The sequence below is a fragment of the Rhinoderma darwinii genome, chromosome 2 (assembly GCF_050947455.1).
Source record: "Rhinoderma darwinii isolate aRhiDar2 chromosome 2, aRhiDar2.hap1, whole genome shotgun sequence".
In the NCBI taxonomy this organism is placed as follows: Eukaryota; Metazoa; Chordata; class Amphibia; order Anura; family Rhinodermatidae; genus Rhinoderma; species Rhinoderma darwinii.
The window spans coordinates 333,418,475-333,434,550 of record NC_134688.1 but is presented as its reverse complement, the minus strand read 5'-3'; the positions used below and the strand labels follow the sequence as shown (position 1 = coordinate 333,434,550).

At 40.9% G+C, this 16,076-nt stretch overlaps 1 protein-coding gene across 1 annotated transcript; it reads left to right on the top strand.

The window, feature by feature from the left end:
* Positions 1-2,917: 2,917 nt before the first annotated feature.
* Positions 2,918-3,907, top strand: LOC142741839 (olfactory receptor class A-like protein 1). Its single transcript, XM_075851168.1, has one exon. It carries the CDS (start codon positions 2,918-2,920, stop codon positions 3,905-3,907), a length of 990 nt encoding a protein of 329 aa, XP_075707283.1.
* The last annotated feature ends 12,169 nt before the right edge of the window (positions 3,908-16,076 follow it).

Genomic DNA, 16,076 nt, shown 5'->3' with positions numbered 1-16,076 from the left:
ACCCCTAATACTTCTGGTGGTATAGGATGGTCAAAGGGAATAATGGTGTTATGTGCAGTGGTTTAGGGACGTAAAGAGCTGAAGTTTACCTAAATAAGTTCAAATAATATGTGTAATTAATTTCATAATATATTTTTATTGGGGCTGGAGCTTAGTTTGTCAACAACATGTCTCCTATTATGTAGGCATAATGTTTAGTGTTGGGACCCCGTGTATGACTGACAGATGGGCTCGCACAATTTGATCAAACTGAGTGCTAAGAACCTCATAACAATTGTGTGTGGTATAAATTGCCTGTCTTACAATCAGATACATTTAAATTTAGAAAAATGCTAATTTTCGCAATTTCTTGCAAAATGTTGGTGTTTTTCAAAATTAAATACTGAATGTATCGAGCAAATTTTGGCAGTAACAAAAAGTCCACTGTGTCATGGGAAAACAGTCTCAGAATCGCTTGGATAGGTAAAAGCATTCCGAAGTTATTACCACATAAAGTGAAGCATGTCAGATTTGAAAAATGAGGCTCCGTCAGGAAGGTCAAAAGTGGCCAAAGAGGGAAGGGGTTAAAGGCTTTGAACAACTTCTAAAGCTTTTTTTTTTTCATGAAAATGTATATTAGTGTGTTGTGTGGAACTTTATAGTTTGTTTTTTTTCAATTCTTTTTACTTTTTGAGATACAACTTGTTAGGTAAGACTAAACGTGGACACCACAACACTACTCAGTTCTTTTCAAATCAGCGGTTTACTGAAAATCACAATTTCAAACAGGCCAAATAACTACAATACAGTATTCAAATCAAGTCTCTCAGTAGCTGAGGCACTCGCCCTCGTGGGAGTCCTACCCGCTGTCGGGTGGCTGCGCCTGGCGCTCACTGACCCGGCCCGGCGGGTCTCAAGAAGGAAATGGGCCGTCTCCGCGGATCACTGTGGTGCTACCACTCACACTGCGGAATCCCCAAAGGTGGAAGCTATGCCCCTCGCCCTTTGGCTACGGCGTGAGTCCGGCGGATATATTACCGCGTGCGCCTCCGCGGGTCAGAGCGAGAGCTACTCACTACCACGCGGCATACCACCCTTACCTCTGATTTCTGCTCCTCTGTTGATGCAGATGACGTCTTTTCCCTTGTGTCTCCTGACACTGCTGAGTTGTAGTGAATGTCCAGCTAGTCCTCCTCCAGGAACATTGAGCCAAGGATCCTTCTCCTACAAATGGTGGCAGCCTGGTCACTTTCTTGTCCCCACTCAGCTCTGCATCTTCTCTCTCCCCAAGTCCCCTCCCCTCTCCTTCCTTTTCCTGGGGTCCGCCAATTCCCCCTTCCCTCTCTCTCCGTCCGTTCTTTGGTTCCTCCTTTTTCTCTGTCCTAATGGCCTGTCTGTTTTCTCACTCCTGCTGTGTTCCACTGCCCCCCAGTGGTCATTGTTAACTTTACGGTTTCTACACATTGTTTCTAAGACATATGTCTAACCTTTGCTGCAAGCGGCCTGACGTCACACAATCGGGGGAAAACACGAGGCCCAGAAGGGGCTGAGAGCACAAATGGACATCTAAGGCTCGTGGAGATGGTGGGGACCGGAACCTTTATAACTTCCGCGGGAGGCGAGGGGGCTGCGACCCCTATCATGTCATGAGGGTGCAGGAGGCTGGTACCCCCATTACAAACTGCTTTGTATTCTGTATACAGAGCAGCTGAATCTTACTATGAATCCTATACCCGTCAGGTTCGTGGGACTAACGGGTTCAGTGTCAGTGGGTCCTGCGTTTCTCTGACACACAGGATCTACCTGTTATCGCAAGTTATGAACTTAGATGTGATGGATAACAGGTGGATCCTGCGTGTCAGAGACCCGCATGACCCGCTGACACTGAACCCGTCAGTCCCGCGGACCTGACGGCTACAGAATTCAGAGTAAGATACAGCTGCTCTATACAGAATACAGAGCAGCTGTATCTCAAAAATGAAAAATAATTTTTAATAAAAATATTATTATAAATTTGCACAAAACACACTGACGTTTTTATATAAAATAAAAAATAAAAAAATTGCTTTCGAAGGTTTACATAGCCTTTGTTGTCACAAATAAGCTGGCCACTAAAAAGGTATATTTCTAAATGACCTGTGGTTTGTGTATGCTTGAGTGTATAGGTACTTTATAGCAATTTATATAATATTATTTAGGAAGGTGATTTATTTATTTATTTTAATATTAACTTTATTTAAACACTTAGCAACAAGAGCAACCATGGGAGAGCCATAGGAATCCAAGAGCTTGAACTAATGATTGATTATGTTGTAGTAATTAATAAGGGAGTCTTTGGAGAACTGGTATTTCAATTAATTGGTCCCACAAGATGCGACCGTGGGAATGTAAAAAGTATTATAAATACAGGTGTATCTCATATCGACTAGAATAAGTCATGTGAGAAGCTAAAAAGAAGAGGTAAGTTGATCCATGAAATACAATTTCCACATTTCAATTTCAAATGCGTATTCCAGCTGTTTTTCTATGTTTGATACAAAAAAATTAAAGTTTATGTAGGATATTTTTTAGAGATACCTACTAATATCTGTTTTTGGCCATTGCTAGTTAAGTGGGTCATTTACAGATGTAAAATAATAATATATCGAAGTGTTAGGGTGTTCCTTGGAAACATTTTTCACCTATCCACTGGATAGGGAATACATGTTAGATTGGTATGGGTGCCATTGCAGGGACCTTCAGTCTACCCATACTAGTTTGTATGGAGCGGCAGTCGGGTATGCATGCTCCGGTCCATACAACTCTTTGGGGGATACAGATACGGCTGAGTAAGAACACTGGAATACCCCTTTATACTAACTGTCTAGTACAATATATCCCCAAACTACTATTACACTAGTGTGTTATTTCTCTTAACAGGATTCATTTTTCTTCTGACATGGAGATTCATCTTCTGATTAAGGCTCTGGCCTTTATTCTCTTGATGGTTGTTGGAATTCCTGGAAATGTTTTCATCCTGCTAAAATTTACCTACATTAAAATAATTGAGAAGAAGCTTCTACCTACTAATATCATCCTGATGGTTCTTGCCCTGTCAAATCTTCTAGTTGTTTTTTCCCGCGTCATACCACAAGCTGTTAATGCTATTGGAGTAAAAGACTTACTGGATGATACAGAGTGTAAACTGGTTCTTTTCACATTTAGGGTTAGTAGAGCTATGTCTATATGTGTTACAAGCTTACTCAGCTGTCACCAGTGTGTTCTTGTTGCTCCTATGAACACATATTGGACATACTTGAAAGAAAAGTTATCTAAGAATGTTACTCTTATTATGATCCTGCTCTTAGCCATGAATATTTCTCTCTATACTTCTACTGTTTTGTATGGACATGCTCAATCAAATTATTCTACACCCTATTCATTGCATCTGGTTTATTGTGATGCAGACTTTTTAACATATGTCTCCTTTCTCTTAAATGGTTTAGTATCCGTGATTCGGGAGATTATATTCGTAGGATTTATGACTTTGTCAAGCAGTTACATGGTTTCTATATTATATCACCATGGGAAAAAAATCAAAGGCTTTCGCAGTTCTGACCGGGTTCAGTCAAAGTCTGCAGAGCATCGGGCCTCTAGGGCAGTTATTTTATTGGTTGCACTATATGTTTTGTTGTATGGCATGGATAATTCTATGTGGATATATACTCTTTCACTCTCTGCTGTAAGCCCTGAAATGAATGATACACGGATATTTCTTGCAGCCTCATATTCTGCCCTTAGCCCAGTTGTTATTATAGCCACAAATCCAAAACTTCACAAAAGATCTAAACATTTATGGCGAAAGAAAAAGATTGAGATTCAGAAAGGTGGTTTTATGGGATTTGTTAACAGTGTGAGCCAATTTTCTGTAGATCTGACAGCCAATTAGGAAATGTATAATGTAACCTGATTGCTTTAATTTGTGCTATAATGATGGTGCTCAAGAAAAGGACTTTACAAAAACCAATGGAAAAATAGTTCCTACTTTAAAATGCATATGGGGATGAATATTGTTTCGTAAAGTGCTGCACTAATGTGTGACCCCCATTCCCCCAGGTTGGAAAACCATTAAGTGATCCTATATTGCCGACTATTTCTAAATTTGTGAGCATTATGTAAGAAATCAACTTTCCAATCCAGAGAAAAGACTTAGGCCTCATGCACACGACCGTAAAAACACCCGTTATTGTGGGTCGTAATTACGACCCGCAATTACGGGCCCATAGACTTCTGTCAGTCACGGGTACCTTCCCGTTTTCTCACGGGAAGGTGCCTGTGCCGTTAAAAAAATAGAACATGTTCTATTTTTTCATTTTACGGGCCGTGTTCCTATACTTTATAATGGGAGCACGGCTCGCAAAAGCGGCTGGCTGCCCGTGGCCGGCCGTGCCCGCCCGTGCTCGTAATTACGAGTCGTAATTACGAGTACGGTCGTGTGCATGAGGCCTTAGATTGCATTTTATTTTGGAAACCATATACTCTATTATGGTAAATTAACACAAATAAGGTGTCCATTATTTATTCATCCACTGATCAAAGCATAAACTTTTTTTATTTAGTGATCTGTTATTAAATGTTTTTTTATTTTTTATTTAATAGTGTTCTTTAATCAGTAGCAAGCAGCAAGCAAGAAGTCATAGACATTATGGAAAGCACCGAAACTAAAAACAAACGTTTTCAAAATACTTAAAGGCGCTTTCACATCCAGAATAACCCTGTTCATGTACCCCGGCTCAGTCCCCCCCCCTCTATGTGCCAGAGCCCAGAGTTATTATATGGTTGCTAATGCCATTTATTATATGGTTGACTATCCATTTAGCTGCGTGGAACTTCCCCTTGATATAACAGTTGATCTGCAGGAGTTAGAAAATTCAATCAGTCTATCAGCAGGCTGACTTCATTCTAAGGAGGGGTTGTATAATTGGAGTCACCCCTTCAATGGTAGTACTAATCTGTAAAATACAGAATGTAGGCTAGATGAAAAGACACCAGGGCCTCAGTGAGTAGTCTATCATGTGAAGTAGTGGAAATAAGATGCCCAGAAACGTATTTTCACTAGTCCATATTGAAGTGATCTGTAGTAGGCCTTATTTACACAAGCTTATGCGAATTGCATTTGAAAAAAATGTACAGATTTTCATCCATAAGAATGTCTGTTTAGCATCCGTGTGGCATTTATTTTCTGAGCCGTTTCTATCTTCTGCAAGCACTTCCTGGCTTCACTTTTCTTTTGTTTCTGCATTTCTTTAGCAACTGATCCGTGAAAAAACATACAGCACATGGATATCATCAGTGTGCTGTCCGTTTTTTTCCATGCACCCAAAAACTTTATTGGGCATGTCTGATACGCAAAATCAGACCAGGATAGAGCATGCTGTGAGTTTCTCGTAACGGACACATGCTCCGATGAAAAAAAATGCATATGTGAATTGCATCATTGACTTGCATGGGTTATTGTGCTGTCTGTTGTTAAAACGGAGAGCACACGAATGAGAAATACGTTTGTGTGAATAAGGCTTTATTGTGTGCACTGATACCTTCATGTGTACTGATACCCTGGCATCTTTTAGACCTTATTTACACTAACGTATTTACGTCCGTGTTTTGTTCATTTTAAAAACGAACAGTAGACTGACTTATAGTCAATGGGGCTATTCACATATCCATTTTTTCCAACGGAGCATATGTCCTTGTACATGCTAGTGACTTGTCTCTACACGGACATTCCTATGGATGGTCTGTTTTTTTTATTACGCAAATCGCAAATGCTCTTGTGAATAATGCCTAAATCTAAGCTACTTTATGATGTGATTTTATGTTTACTATATGATAAGTTTAGATCCTGTGGTTGATTGTTTGCTACTGCTTGGGTTGGATGCAGGTTTGTCGTATTGTTCATTATAATTATTTTATAGCATTAAAACAAAGTTACCATATTAATTTTGGTTACTTTTTCAGTGATTTTTGCAACAATTAGACAAACAGTGCTTTCAGAAGGCATTCATGTCCAGTACAATAATCTCTTTCATTATGACCTGCAGAGAATGAAACTGTATGTATATCTGTGATGTAATAAACCATAAATAATAAAAAGACCAGTATCACATTTGGTTTTAGCTAATCATAAGTGATCTTTTTTTTAGAGCCATAGAGTTTTACGTGCATTATTTTAAAAATATTGAAATGTTATATATGTTCAGTGAGTCAATATAGACACTTTAAAAATTGTTACAATTTTAATACTGCAGTTAAAATATCTGAATTGAGTTTCTCAGTTGGTGAAAAAATAGCCAGAGTGTAATGCTGCAACACACTCTGATCCCGTCGTACATGGATGTTGGAGTGTGATGTACTGTATAACACAGGTATAGAGCGTATAAAAATGGCCTCTGTAATGTGCGTTCATTATTGATGATGCCATTTTGACCAGCAAAAAGGTTCAAAAGTACAGGTATTTCTGTGTTTTTCATGTATATTTTGAAAGAAAACTTAAATAAAGAATTTACAAAAAAAAATGGCCTTTGTAGTGTAATGACAGGTAAGAATGTGCTGAATGTTTTATTCTGCTGTTGCCCAAAACTTGTGTTAATCCAATCTAGTATAACAACAGAATAACCCACAATTATCACTACACTTTTGCCCGAAACACAACCCCCTACAAATATTCATAATTTGTCATCTCTGCAAAAGATATGAAAACTGGAAATAAGATATTATCTTTTTTTTTTTTATCAGTAGTAGTAGTAATTGTTACTTTATTGTTACTCACCTCGCCTTATTCCAGCAGCGAAACCCTGCTGTCAGTCGCAGCAACTGACCCCAGAAACTGGCCATGTCAGGTTGCTATGATAGCAATACCACCTAACTCCGCACTTTGCTCCAGCAATATCCTAATGCTCACGGCAGTGGCTCCCTGCATTCAGCTGACTGCATTGAGTTGTGAAATGGTGCCTGCTAATGACGTCAGGCCTAGCAGCCTGTTATAAAAGGAATCCATCCTGACATCCCTTGCCTGTCAAACAAGGTACATGCTTTGTTTTACTTATTGTTCCTGACTCTGACCCTGAACTTGGCCCATTTTGTGACTACATCCTCACCTCGCCCTCTGGCTTGTCATTTCCTGACCGCTCTACTGGTGATGACCCTAGGTTCCATACCTGATTACTCTTCATCTATTCACACAGTAGACCTGTTACCAATCGGTGACTACTGTGGGGACCACGACTTGGGAATTTGACTGGGAAAGTCTATATTTTCTTTTGGGGGTTAAGAATAAAGAACAGGAAAATTCCTTAGACTCTACACCTAAGTTTAGCCAGTGCTAAATGGATTGCAGCTCAAAGATCCACTACTTGAGTAAAAAAACATAACAGTTATAGTTATTTTCAGGGAAATCTCTTTCAAACCTAGGACATTTAGCTGTAGAAACTTAGATTAAAGCAGAATACAATATTAATGATCCAGATGTTATTAGCTCCTGTTTAGACCTAAAACAGTTTTTTTCACAGCTTTATCTATACTCTATATGCAATATATAAGCATACAGTATATATTTGTATAACTAACCATGCTATTAAAATAACTAACCTTGCTCTTTTTTTAAAATTATAAATAAAATTGCATGTTTTTTAGATGTCGTTTATTTTGGAGACCCCTCCAAACATAACATTCACTTTGAAACCTGCACCTTGCAAGATAATTTACTGTGAGCACTTGGAACCTGCACATTTTTTGTAGAGAACTAATGGGCAAAAATTATATATTGAACAATTAAAAAATTTCCTACCCAGCACAGAAAATTAGAAACACAATATCTGTTGTATATATAATTTTAAGGGTTTCTACTTGTCAGACCCATAACCTCAACAGACCCCAAACATTTCAGAAATGTTTATAATGTTTGACTTTTCCACAAAATTACCCATCTACAATTTTAGACACTTTTTTGTACCAAACTGGATTTCCTGAATGGTAAGATTTTATACTGCAGCTCATTCTCATAGATTCTGCTACTATGCTTTCAATTTTTTGGACAGCTGTGTTCATTGACATCTTTATTGTCTCTATATTTTACAAAAAAAACAACTTGAATGCCAGTTTTTACCAATTTTTATTTATTTTTTACGTAATTTGTATCTTTGGTAGAATTTAGTTATTTTTGTATTGAGACACATGCCACAGTTTCTTTCTAGAAGTGCAGCACTTTAATGTGGGACACTTACAGTTGTAAAGGTGGTACCACTAATCAAATAGAAGGACTCAAACAAAACTCCCACGTATACCCAGAAAGCAAAGGTACCTTGGATAGTCTAATTTTTATATCTTTCCTGTTATAAATCTGAAATGTGTTAGGTAACAAAATTAACTATTCCAGAGCTTATGCATTTTAATTCACACCTGGCGCTTTTTTATTGTCGAGAATGATTAAAAATGGACACTTATTTTTAAAATACATAAGGCATTCAGTCGATAGGGAAATCTTTGGAATGCAAATGTTGATATTAGAACATTCGGACCATAATATCTCACTTTGACTCCGGACCCTTAATTAGATACCTAACCTTATAGTCTGGACAAGGTATACCTCTTGCACATGACAGAGTTCGAGCCATGAAAAACGGTCCGTGTGTCGGCGGCATTTCCCAGCCTGACCGCAGTACAGGTGAACGTGACTCCTGGCATCATAGACATTTTATGATGCTGTTTTTCATGGCCCGAACTTGGTTGTGTGCAAGATGTGTTAGAGTTAGGTAGTAAATATTATGTGATTCTAATGTGAGACTCTGATATCTGAAAATGTCAATAGAACTTACACTTAGTTACATAAAAGTTGGCTGGACCACTGTAATTAACAGGCACATTTTACATTTTGTGTCGCCCTCTTTTCCTTATAGATTGTAAGCTTTTCTGAGCAGGGTCCTCACTCCTATTGTTTGATTTGTTAATTAGTTTTGTCACTATGTAATGTCTGATATTGTCGCTCTGAATTGTAAAGTGCTGCGGAATATGTTGGCGCCATATAAATAAAGATAATTATTATTATTACTACATAAGTATCAATCTTCACGGGGGCGTGGCTTGGCGCGCAACGGGAGCAGTCGCATTACGTGAGAGCTCCGCTGTGGTCCCGTGCTATACTGATCCTGTTACTATCCTGATCGTTCCTTACCTTTCACCATTACGTCCCGAAGATCCAGGCAACAGTCGGGTGGTAAGAGCGGAGTTATGGGCCCCTCGAGAGGCCAAACGGCCACCGAAAAGTTGCAGAGCTATGCCCGGGGAGACACCCAAGATGGCGGCCGTGCTTCTCTGCAGCAGCGTACAAAGGGCAGTGAGACGCCTGGAGGGACGGCCTCCTCTTCAGTGGTGGTGGAGGAGACGGAGCAGGAACCTACCCCGTCGGAGGTGATGAATAAACTCCTGGCAGCCATATCAGCATGCAAGACCTCGCTGACCGGTAAGATGGAGGAGGTGAAAATTGATATAGGCCTTATCAGGCAAGATATGCAGGCCTTGAGAGAACGAGTGACACATGTGGAGGATAGAGTGTCGGGGGTGGAGGACAGGACGGCAGCCATGCCACGTGCTATTTCTGACCTGGATTCCTTGACTGAGCTATTAAAACAGAAAAATGATGACCTGGAAAATAGGTTGCGCCGAAATAATATTCGGATAATAGGCATGCCTGAGAAGTCAGAGGGCCAAGATCCGGGTGAATTTATATCTAAATGGCTGAAAGAAATTCTGCCAGATGCACCTTACTCGCAGGCCTTTACAGTGGAAAGAGCACATAGGGTGCCGGCAAGACCACCTCCGCCTGGGGCCCCTCCGAGGCCGATGTTGGCCCGTTTGCTTAATTGTAACGACAGGGACATGATCCTACGTCAAGCCCGCAGACTACAAGGAATTACGTATAATGGCGTCGCCATCTCCATATTCCCCGATTTCTCGGCTGATCTACAGAAGCGTAGAGCCACGTTCATGGCTGTGAAAAGGCGGCTGAGGGATCTCAATATCCCATACTCCATGGCACATCCTGCACGGCTGCGGGTAGTGGATAACGACCGTTCTATCTTTTTTAACTCTCCGGTGGAGGCTGACGAATGGGTGAGAGGGAGGAGCGTATGAACCCCCTGGACGGTGAGGGTGGAAAGAGCCGGAATTTAAAGTTATCGTTGGAGTTCTTCATGCGCCTGATACAGGCTAAAGCTGCCGGTTGGTCTCCTGTGTTTTAAGATGGTCACCACTGTTACGGTGAACCCAGTTTGGAAGAGTTATCAGGTGGATTGAAAGTTCTGGAAGCCACGAAAGGGTTATTCTCATCCGCCCCATTTATTTTGGATGGACTGCCGGGACTGCCAATCTGCTCTTATTCTGCTGGAGGTACTTATCCTGTACTGGGAAGGATTCGGTAGATGTGAAGAATGGGCCTCAGTCGAGAGACCGCAGGAGTGTTCCTGGTATCTGCCCGGAAAGCACTTGGAGGTCGAATTTGACTGATGTATAGCTTATACTGATGTTTGATTTATAACTCTCATTTGCGAGTTTTTGGAAAGGGCTCATGATGCAATGTGGTGTTTGGGGATGCAGATAGGGAAGGATACTTTAATAACTGCCTAATAGCACGGGGCCTTCCCCGCTACTCTTTAGTGCCACGAGGAGGGCATGTTTCGGCAATGGCCTATGTGTCATCTCGCTTTGCCAATACAGTTCACTGTTTATATGTTAGTTCTGTTGTTCATGTTTTCAATGCCGTATGTAGGCGGAATTATACTCATTTATGAATGCAAATGTCTAAGAGATCATATAATACAACGAGGTGTGGAAAATGTCACTAGAGAACATAGATTAGTATTATGCAGGAGTCGGGAGACAACTTCCCTCCGATGTAGATCTAGTTTCCAGGTCCACTAATGGCGTCCATACCGATCATGTCTTGGAACGTACGGGGGTTGGGCACCCCGCGGAAAAGGGCGGCCATTTTTGCATATATCCGTAAATTCAACCTCTCTATAATATGTCTGCAAGAGACACATTTAGTCCCAGAAAAAATGAGATTGTTGCGGAGACCTTGGATCCAATGGTCTTCACATTCCTTCCATACGTCCTATTCCCGGGGGGTCTCTGTATTAGTTCATAAGTCTCTAAGGTGGGAAGTGGTCAAACTTAAAGTGGATAAGGAAGGTAGATATGTGTTTATACATGCTTACATCGACACTATACCATTTGTATTACTGGGCCTATATGTTCCTCCCCCGGCGAATGCACAGATTTTACATGAAGTCGCTGCATTTGCTGCCGCATATCCACAGGCAACGGTATTAGGTATGGGGGACCTCAATATGGTCTTGGATCCCAGATATGATAGATTCAGGGGGGAAGTGGACTCTGGTGCTGTACCGGTGGTTCCAACATCGTTGAACTTGCTGTTTCAAGAAATGGGTTGGATAGATATATTCAGGTGCAGGCACCCGAATGCAAAGGTATACTCATGTCACTCTCTTGGTAGAAACTCCCTGTCCCGTATAGATTACATCTTTGGGAACGCCCTAATGGTTCCTATGGTAACGGAGATCTCTTATGAAACTAGGGGGGTGTCGGACCACTCCCCGGTGGTGGCGAGATTCAACCACCCAGGGCCTGTGAGAACTGGAAACTGGAAAATCCACCCATTCTGGCTCACCCTGATAGGGCCGCAAGATTGCATACCGGATCAATTAGAGGTTTTCCAAGACACCAATAGCTCGTGCGATAATTTAAATATTTTATGGGATACCCTAAAGGCCTATCTGAGAGGGTGCCTGCGATCTACAATATCCTACATAAAACGTGAAGCGGCAAAGGAAGAGAGTCAGTTGGCGCATCAATGTAAATCGCTGGAGGGCGAGTACATAGAGAACCCCTCGGAGGCTAACAAGCATGCATGGCTGACGGTGGGCCGCAGATACTTACTATTGCTACAAGAAAAAGCTGATAGGAAACTATTTTTTGCTCTGCAAACCTATTTTGAACTGGGTAGCCAATCTAGCAAATTGCTGGCTCATTTAATTCACCACAGCTCTCAGAGCTCAGCAATACTGAAAATTAAGGACGGTCAGGGACGTGACGTGACTGATACTCCCAGCATAGCTGCTCGCTTCACTCAATTCTACAGGGACTTATACTCCTCCCAGTCTACATATGAGTGGTCCGAGTGTATATCATATTTGGAAGATTTGAACTTTCCGCAGCTGGATGTGGTAGGCAGGGACATGTTAGAACTTGACATTACAGAAGACGAGGTTATGCAGGCATTGAGGGATATGTCGAAGGGTAAGGCATCGGGCCCGGATGGGGTTCCATTGGAGGTAAACCTGCGTTATTCTGACCAGCTCATTCCCCCACTATGCTCTATGTATTCTCACGCTCTGAGGGAGGGTAAACTTCTGGACAGTTTCTATGATGCCACAATTGTAGTGTTACTAAAGCCTGACAAAGACCCTAGTGAATGTAGTTCTTACCGTTCTATCTCACTATTGAATCTAGATTACAAGCTACTAGCAAAGGTACTAGCAAATAGATTTATTCAATCTATTTGCTAGTACCTTTGCTAGTAGCTTGTAATCTAGATTCAATAGTGAGATATTACAAATTATTTACCCGGACCAGGCGGGCTTCATGCCTGGGAGGTCCACTTCTGACAATATACGCAAGGTTCAAATTTTGGCTCAAATAGGTGAGGCACTGAAGGAGGACTGGGCAATGTCATCTCTTGATGCGGCCAAGGCCTTCGATTCCGTTGAGTGGGCGTATTTGTTTGAAACATTACAGGGGTTCGGTTTTGGCCCGACTTTCATTAAATGGATAACAATCCTGTATAAGGACCCGAGGGCGCAAATTTTGATCAATGGTATAATGTCCCCCTATTTTCAACTCCGTAGAGGCACTGGGCAGGGGTGCCCTCTCTCCCCGCTATTGTTCGCAGTAGCTATTGAGCCTTTGGCGATCCGTATTAGAACACACCCAGAATATCAGGGAATAGTATTGGGGGGAAGAGAGGAGAGAATCAGTTTGTATGCAGATGATGTGATACTGTACATGTCATACCTGAGGGACACTTTGGGGATAGCTATTGAAACTCTGAACCAGTTCGGTAGATTTTCTGGCCTATATGTTAATTGGAATAAATCTTTTTTCATGCCTTTACAGGGGGTAGGGTGGGCGGAGGCTGAGTACGGTTTGCAGGTAGTGTCGTCCTTTAAATATCTAGGTATTATTATAAACCGAGACCATAGGCAGGACCGAATCACCAATATATTGCCTCTGTTGGACTATATCAAACTCAAGTTCAAAGTGTGGGGGGCACTTCCATTGGCAGTGACGGGCCAAGTAAACTTAATTAAAATGGTCATTCTGCCAAAATGTCTATATGTCCTAGAGCACGCAGCCATACCAGTATATAAGGCCTTTTTTAAATCCCTTCATGCCTTATTTCCAGCCTTTATTTGGGGATCCAATAGATCAAAACTTAGTTTGTCTACCCTGCAGAGACCTAAACATGAGGGAGGGATGGCATTACCGGACCTGTTCATGTATTATCTAGCTGGGCAGCTGAGGTACCTACAGCTATGGACAGGGCCAGATCCGTTACCAACGCGGGAACAGCACCTTGCTACATATTTGCATCTTACACATCTCTGGCCAGTGTTAGAAAGTTCCCCGGGAACCTATAAGGCAATGCTTCCAGTCCATAGGGTGGCAGTGCAGGTCTGGATGGCGGCCAAACAAATCTATGCATATACAGAAACTCAGGTGGATATGCCACTGTGGGATAATCCCCTTCTTCCTCATCTAATGGAAGGGCAAGCCCCCTCCTTCTGGTGTGACTTTGAGGTGCGTAGAATTGGGGATGTGTATGTTGATAATGTCTTTAAGTCCTTTACACAAATGCAAGAGGACTTCCAAATTCCTAGAGAAGATTTCTATCGATATCTACAGCTGCGACATGCTCTCGCGAGTCAATACCCTAGGTTAGATCACGAATTCTCACGATTCCCTCTGATTGGTGTTTTTAGATCACAGGGCCCCCGGGGGCTGATCTCTGCTGTCTACACAGCTCTTATACAAGCTAAATTGGTCAATGTCAGGTTACCGGTAAAGGATAAATGGGAGGGTTTGATACCAGATCTGACAGGGGAGGAATGGGAGGATGTACTCTCATCTCCTCTCTCGGTCTCACCGGCGGCAAACAACAAAATGATTCAGCTATCCATAGTTCATCAGAGCTATCTCACGCCGGTGAGATTACACAGAATGGGTAGATACCACAGCACTGAATGCCATAGATGCCGTTTTCCCAGATCTGATTTCTGGCATATGATCTGGGACTGTCCAATGGTGGCCTCTTTTTGGGGGGAGGTGATGAGAGTGGTTAGAGAAGTGGTGAAACAGCCGATACCCCTCTCACCAAAGGTCTGTCTATTTGGGGTACTGACTGAGGATCAGTGGTCATTCCACCTGCGTATTCTTCTGCAAGAGGTATTGTTTATGGCAAGGAAAACCATCGCACTGCGGTGGATGGATCAGAGACCACCTAGGGTGGTGAAATGGAAATCGCTGATCAATTCCATTATTCCATATGAGCGAGTTTTATATAAAAAAATAGGGTGTATTAGTAAATTTTATAAAATATGGCAGATTTGGTGTGATTCACGATGCACTCTATACACTCCGCATAGATTTACAGACCTGAGGGACCAGTTGCTGCAATCTTAAGGAGGGCTGAGGGCATACGAATAGATATTGTCAGAACTTCTATATTTTGCCTGGAATAACTTGGAAATTGACATTAAAATGTATGGTGCCCGTGGGGATGTACTTATTGAAGATTAATATGTGATCTAATATGTCATGACCTGTTAACTGCTACTACTGTGCCTCTATGTTCATGTACTATATTATTACCTAAATGTATTCCTTTATTGTTCTTTACTACGGACATTTGTATTGTGCAAATTCTTTCAATAAAGCGAGTTTAAAAAAAAGTATCAATCTTCACAAATAGCAAACTATAACATTCTAGTAGTTAAAAGCTAAATTTTAGGCATTATTCTTGGGTTTTGTGCTGTCTTAATGAGGCAATTGTTATAGTGTGCTGTTGCTAATTTTTTGGGGACACTCATTGTTATCTGATTTTATGTGTGGCGATATTTTGAGGTGTATTTATGGTGTTTTAGCCTTGTGATAATAATAGTGATAGGTTAGAACATTAAAACTGTTCTACTTTTGCATACATGGCGCTCACAATCTTCTTCTGCACCAACCCAATTCCAATCCATTCTCACCTTGGCAAAGAGGTCCAGCTGTATGCCAACAGAATATGCAGAAATCCACAGTCTTCGAGGCAACACTCGATCCTACTAGAGGAGGATAAAGTCAGACTTGAAGTCACAGCCAAATGTTTGAATGATTAACTACATAATCTCAGAGATTACATTGACTAATTTGTTCCATGCCATTTTATAGGCTTTAATGACAGCTTCAATCTCACTGCTGCCACATGATATCATTTACAGATTATGATGTAAATGTATGTAATTATACAGGAACACATCTTGGCGTTGGATCATTTATATCGCTTCGCACATAAAAATTAGTATTGATCATTTTATCTGTTCTGGTGAAAATTAAATGAAACTATTTTAAAGATTGAAGTAGATCAAATTAACTGAAAATATAATATTTGTGCTTCTTAAAAATTCACGTCTAAAGATAAAATGTGTGACATTAATCACTATAAACTTCTCATTATAATTGTAAACAATAAAAATGAAGTTAAATTGTTCTGCCAAGTTTAATGTTGCAGAAATTGTTTTACTCTTCCCCATAGATAAAAATAAATATTGTTTTTCTTCTATAGCTAATGTGAACTTTAAGAATGATAATGTAATATTTAATTGCTTCGCTCTTTAAATATGTAACGATCTATTATTATATTATACATTTTTCTATTGCATGACTAGATCAGTCATTTAATGTGTACCCTTAATTCACAGTATATTAAACGCGTTAAAAGACAA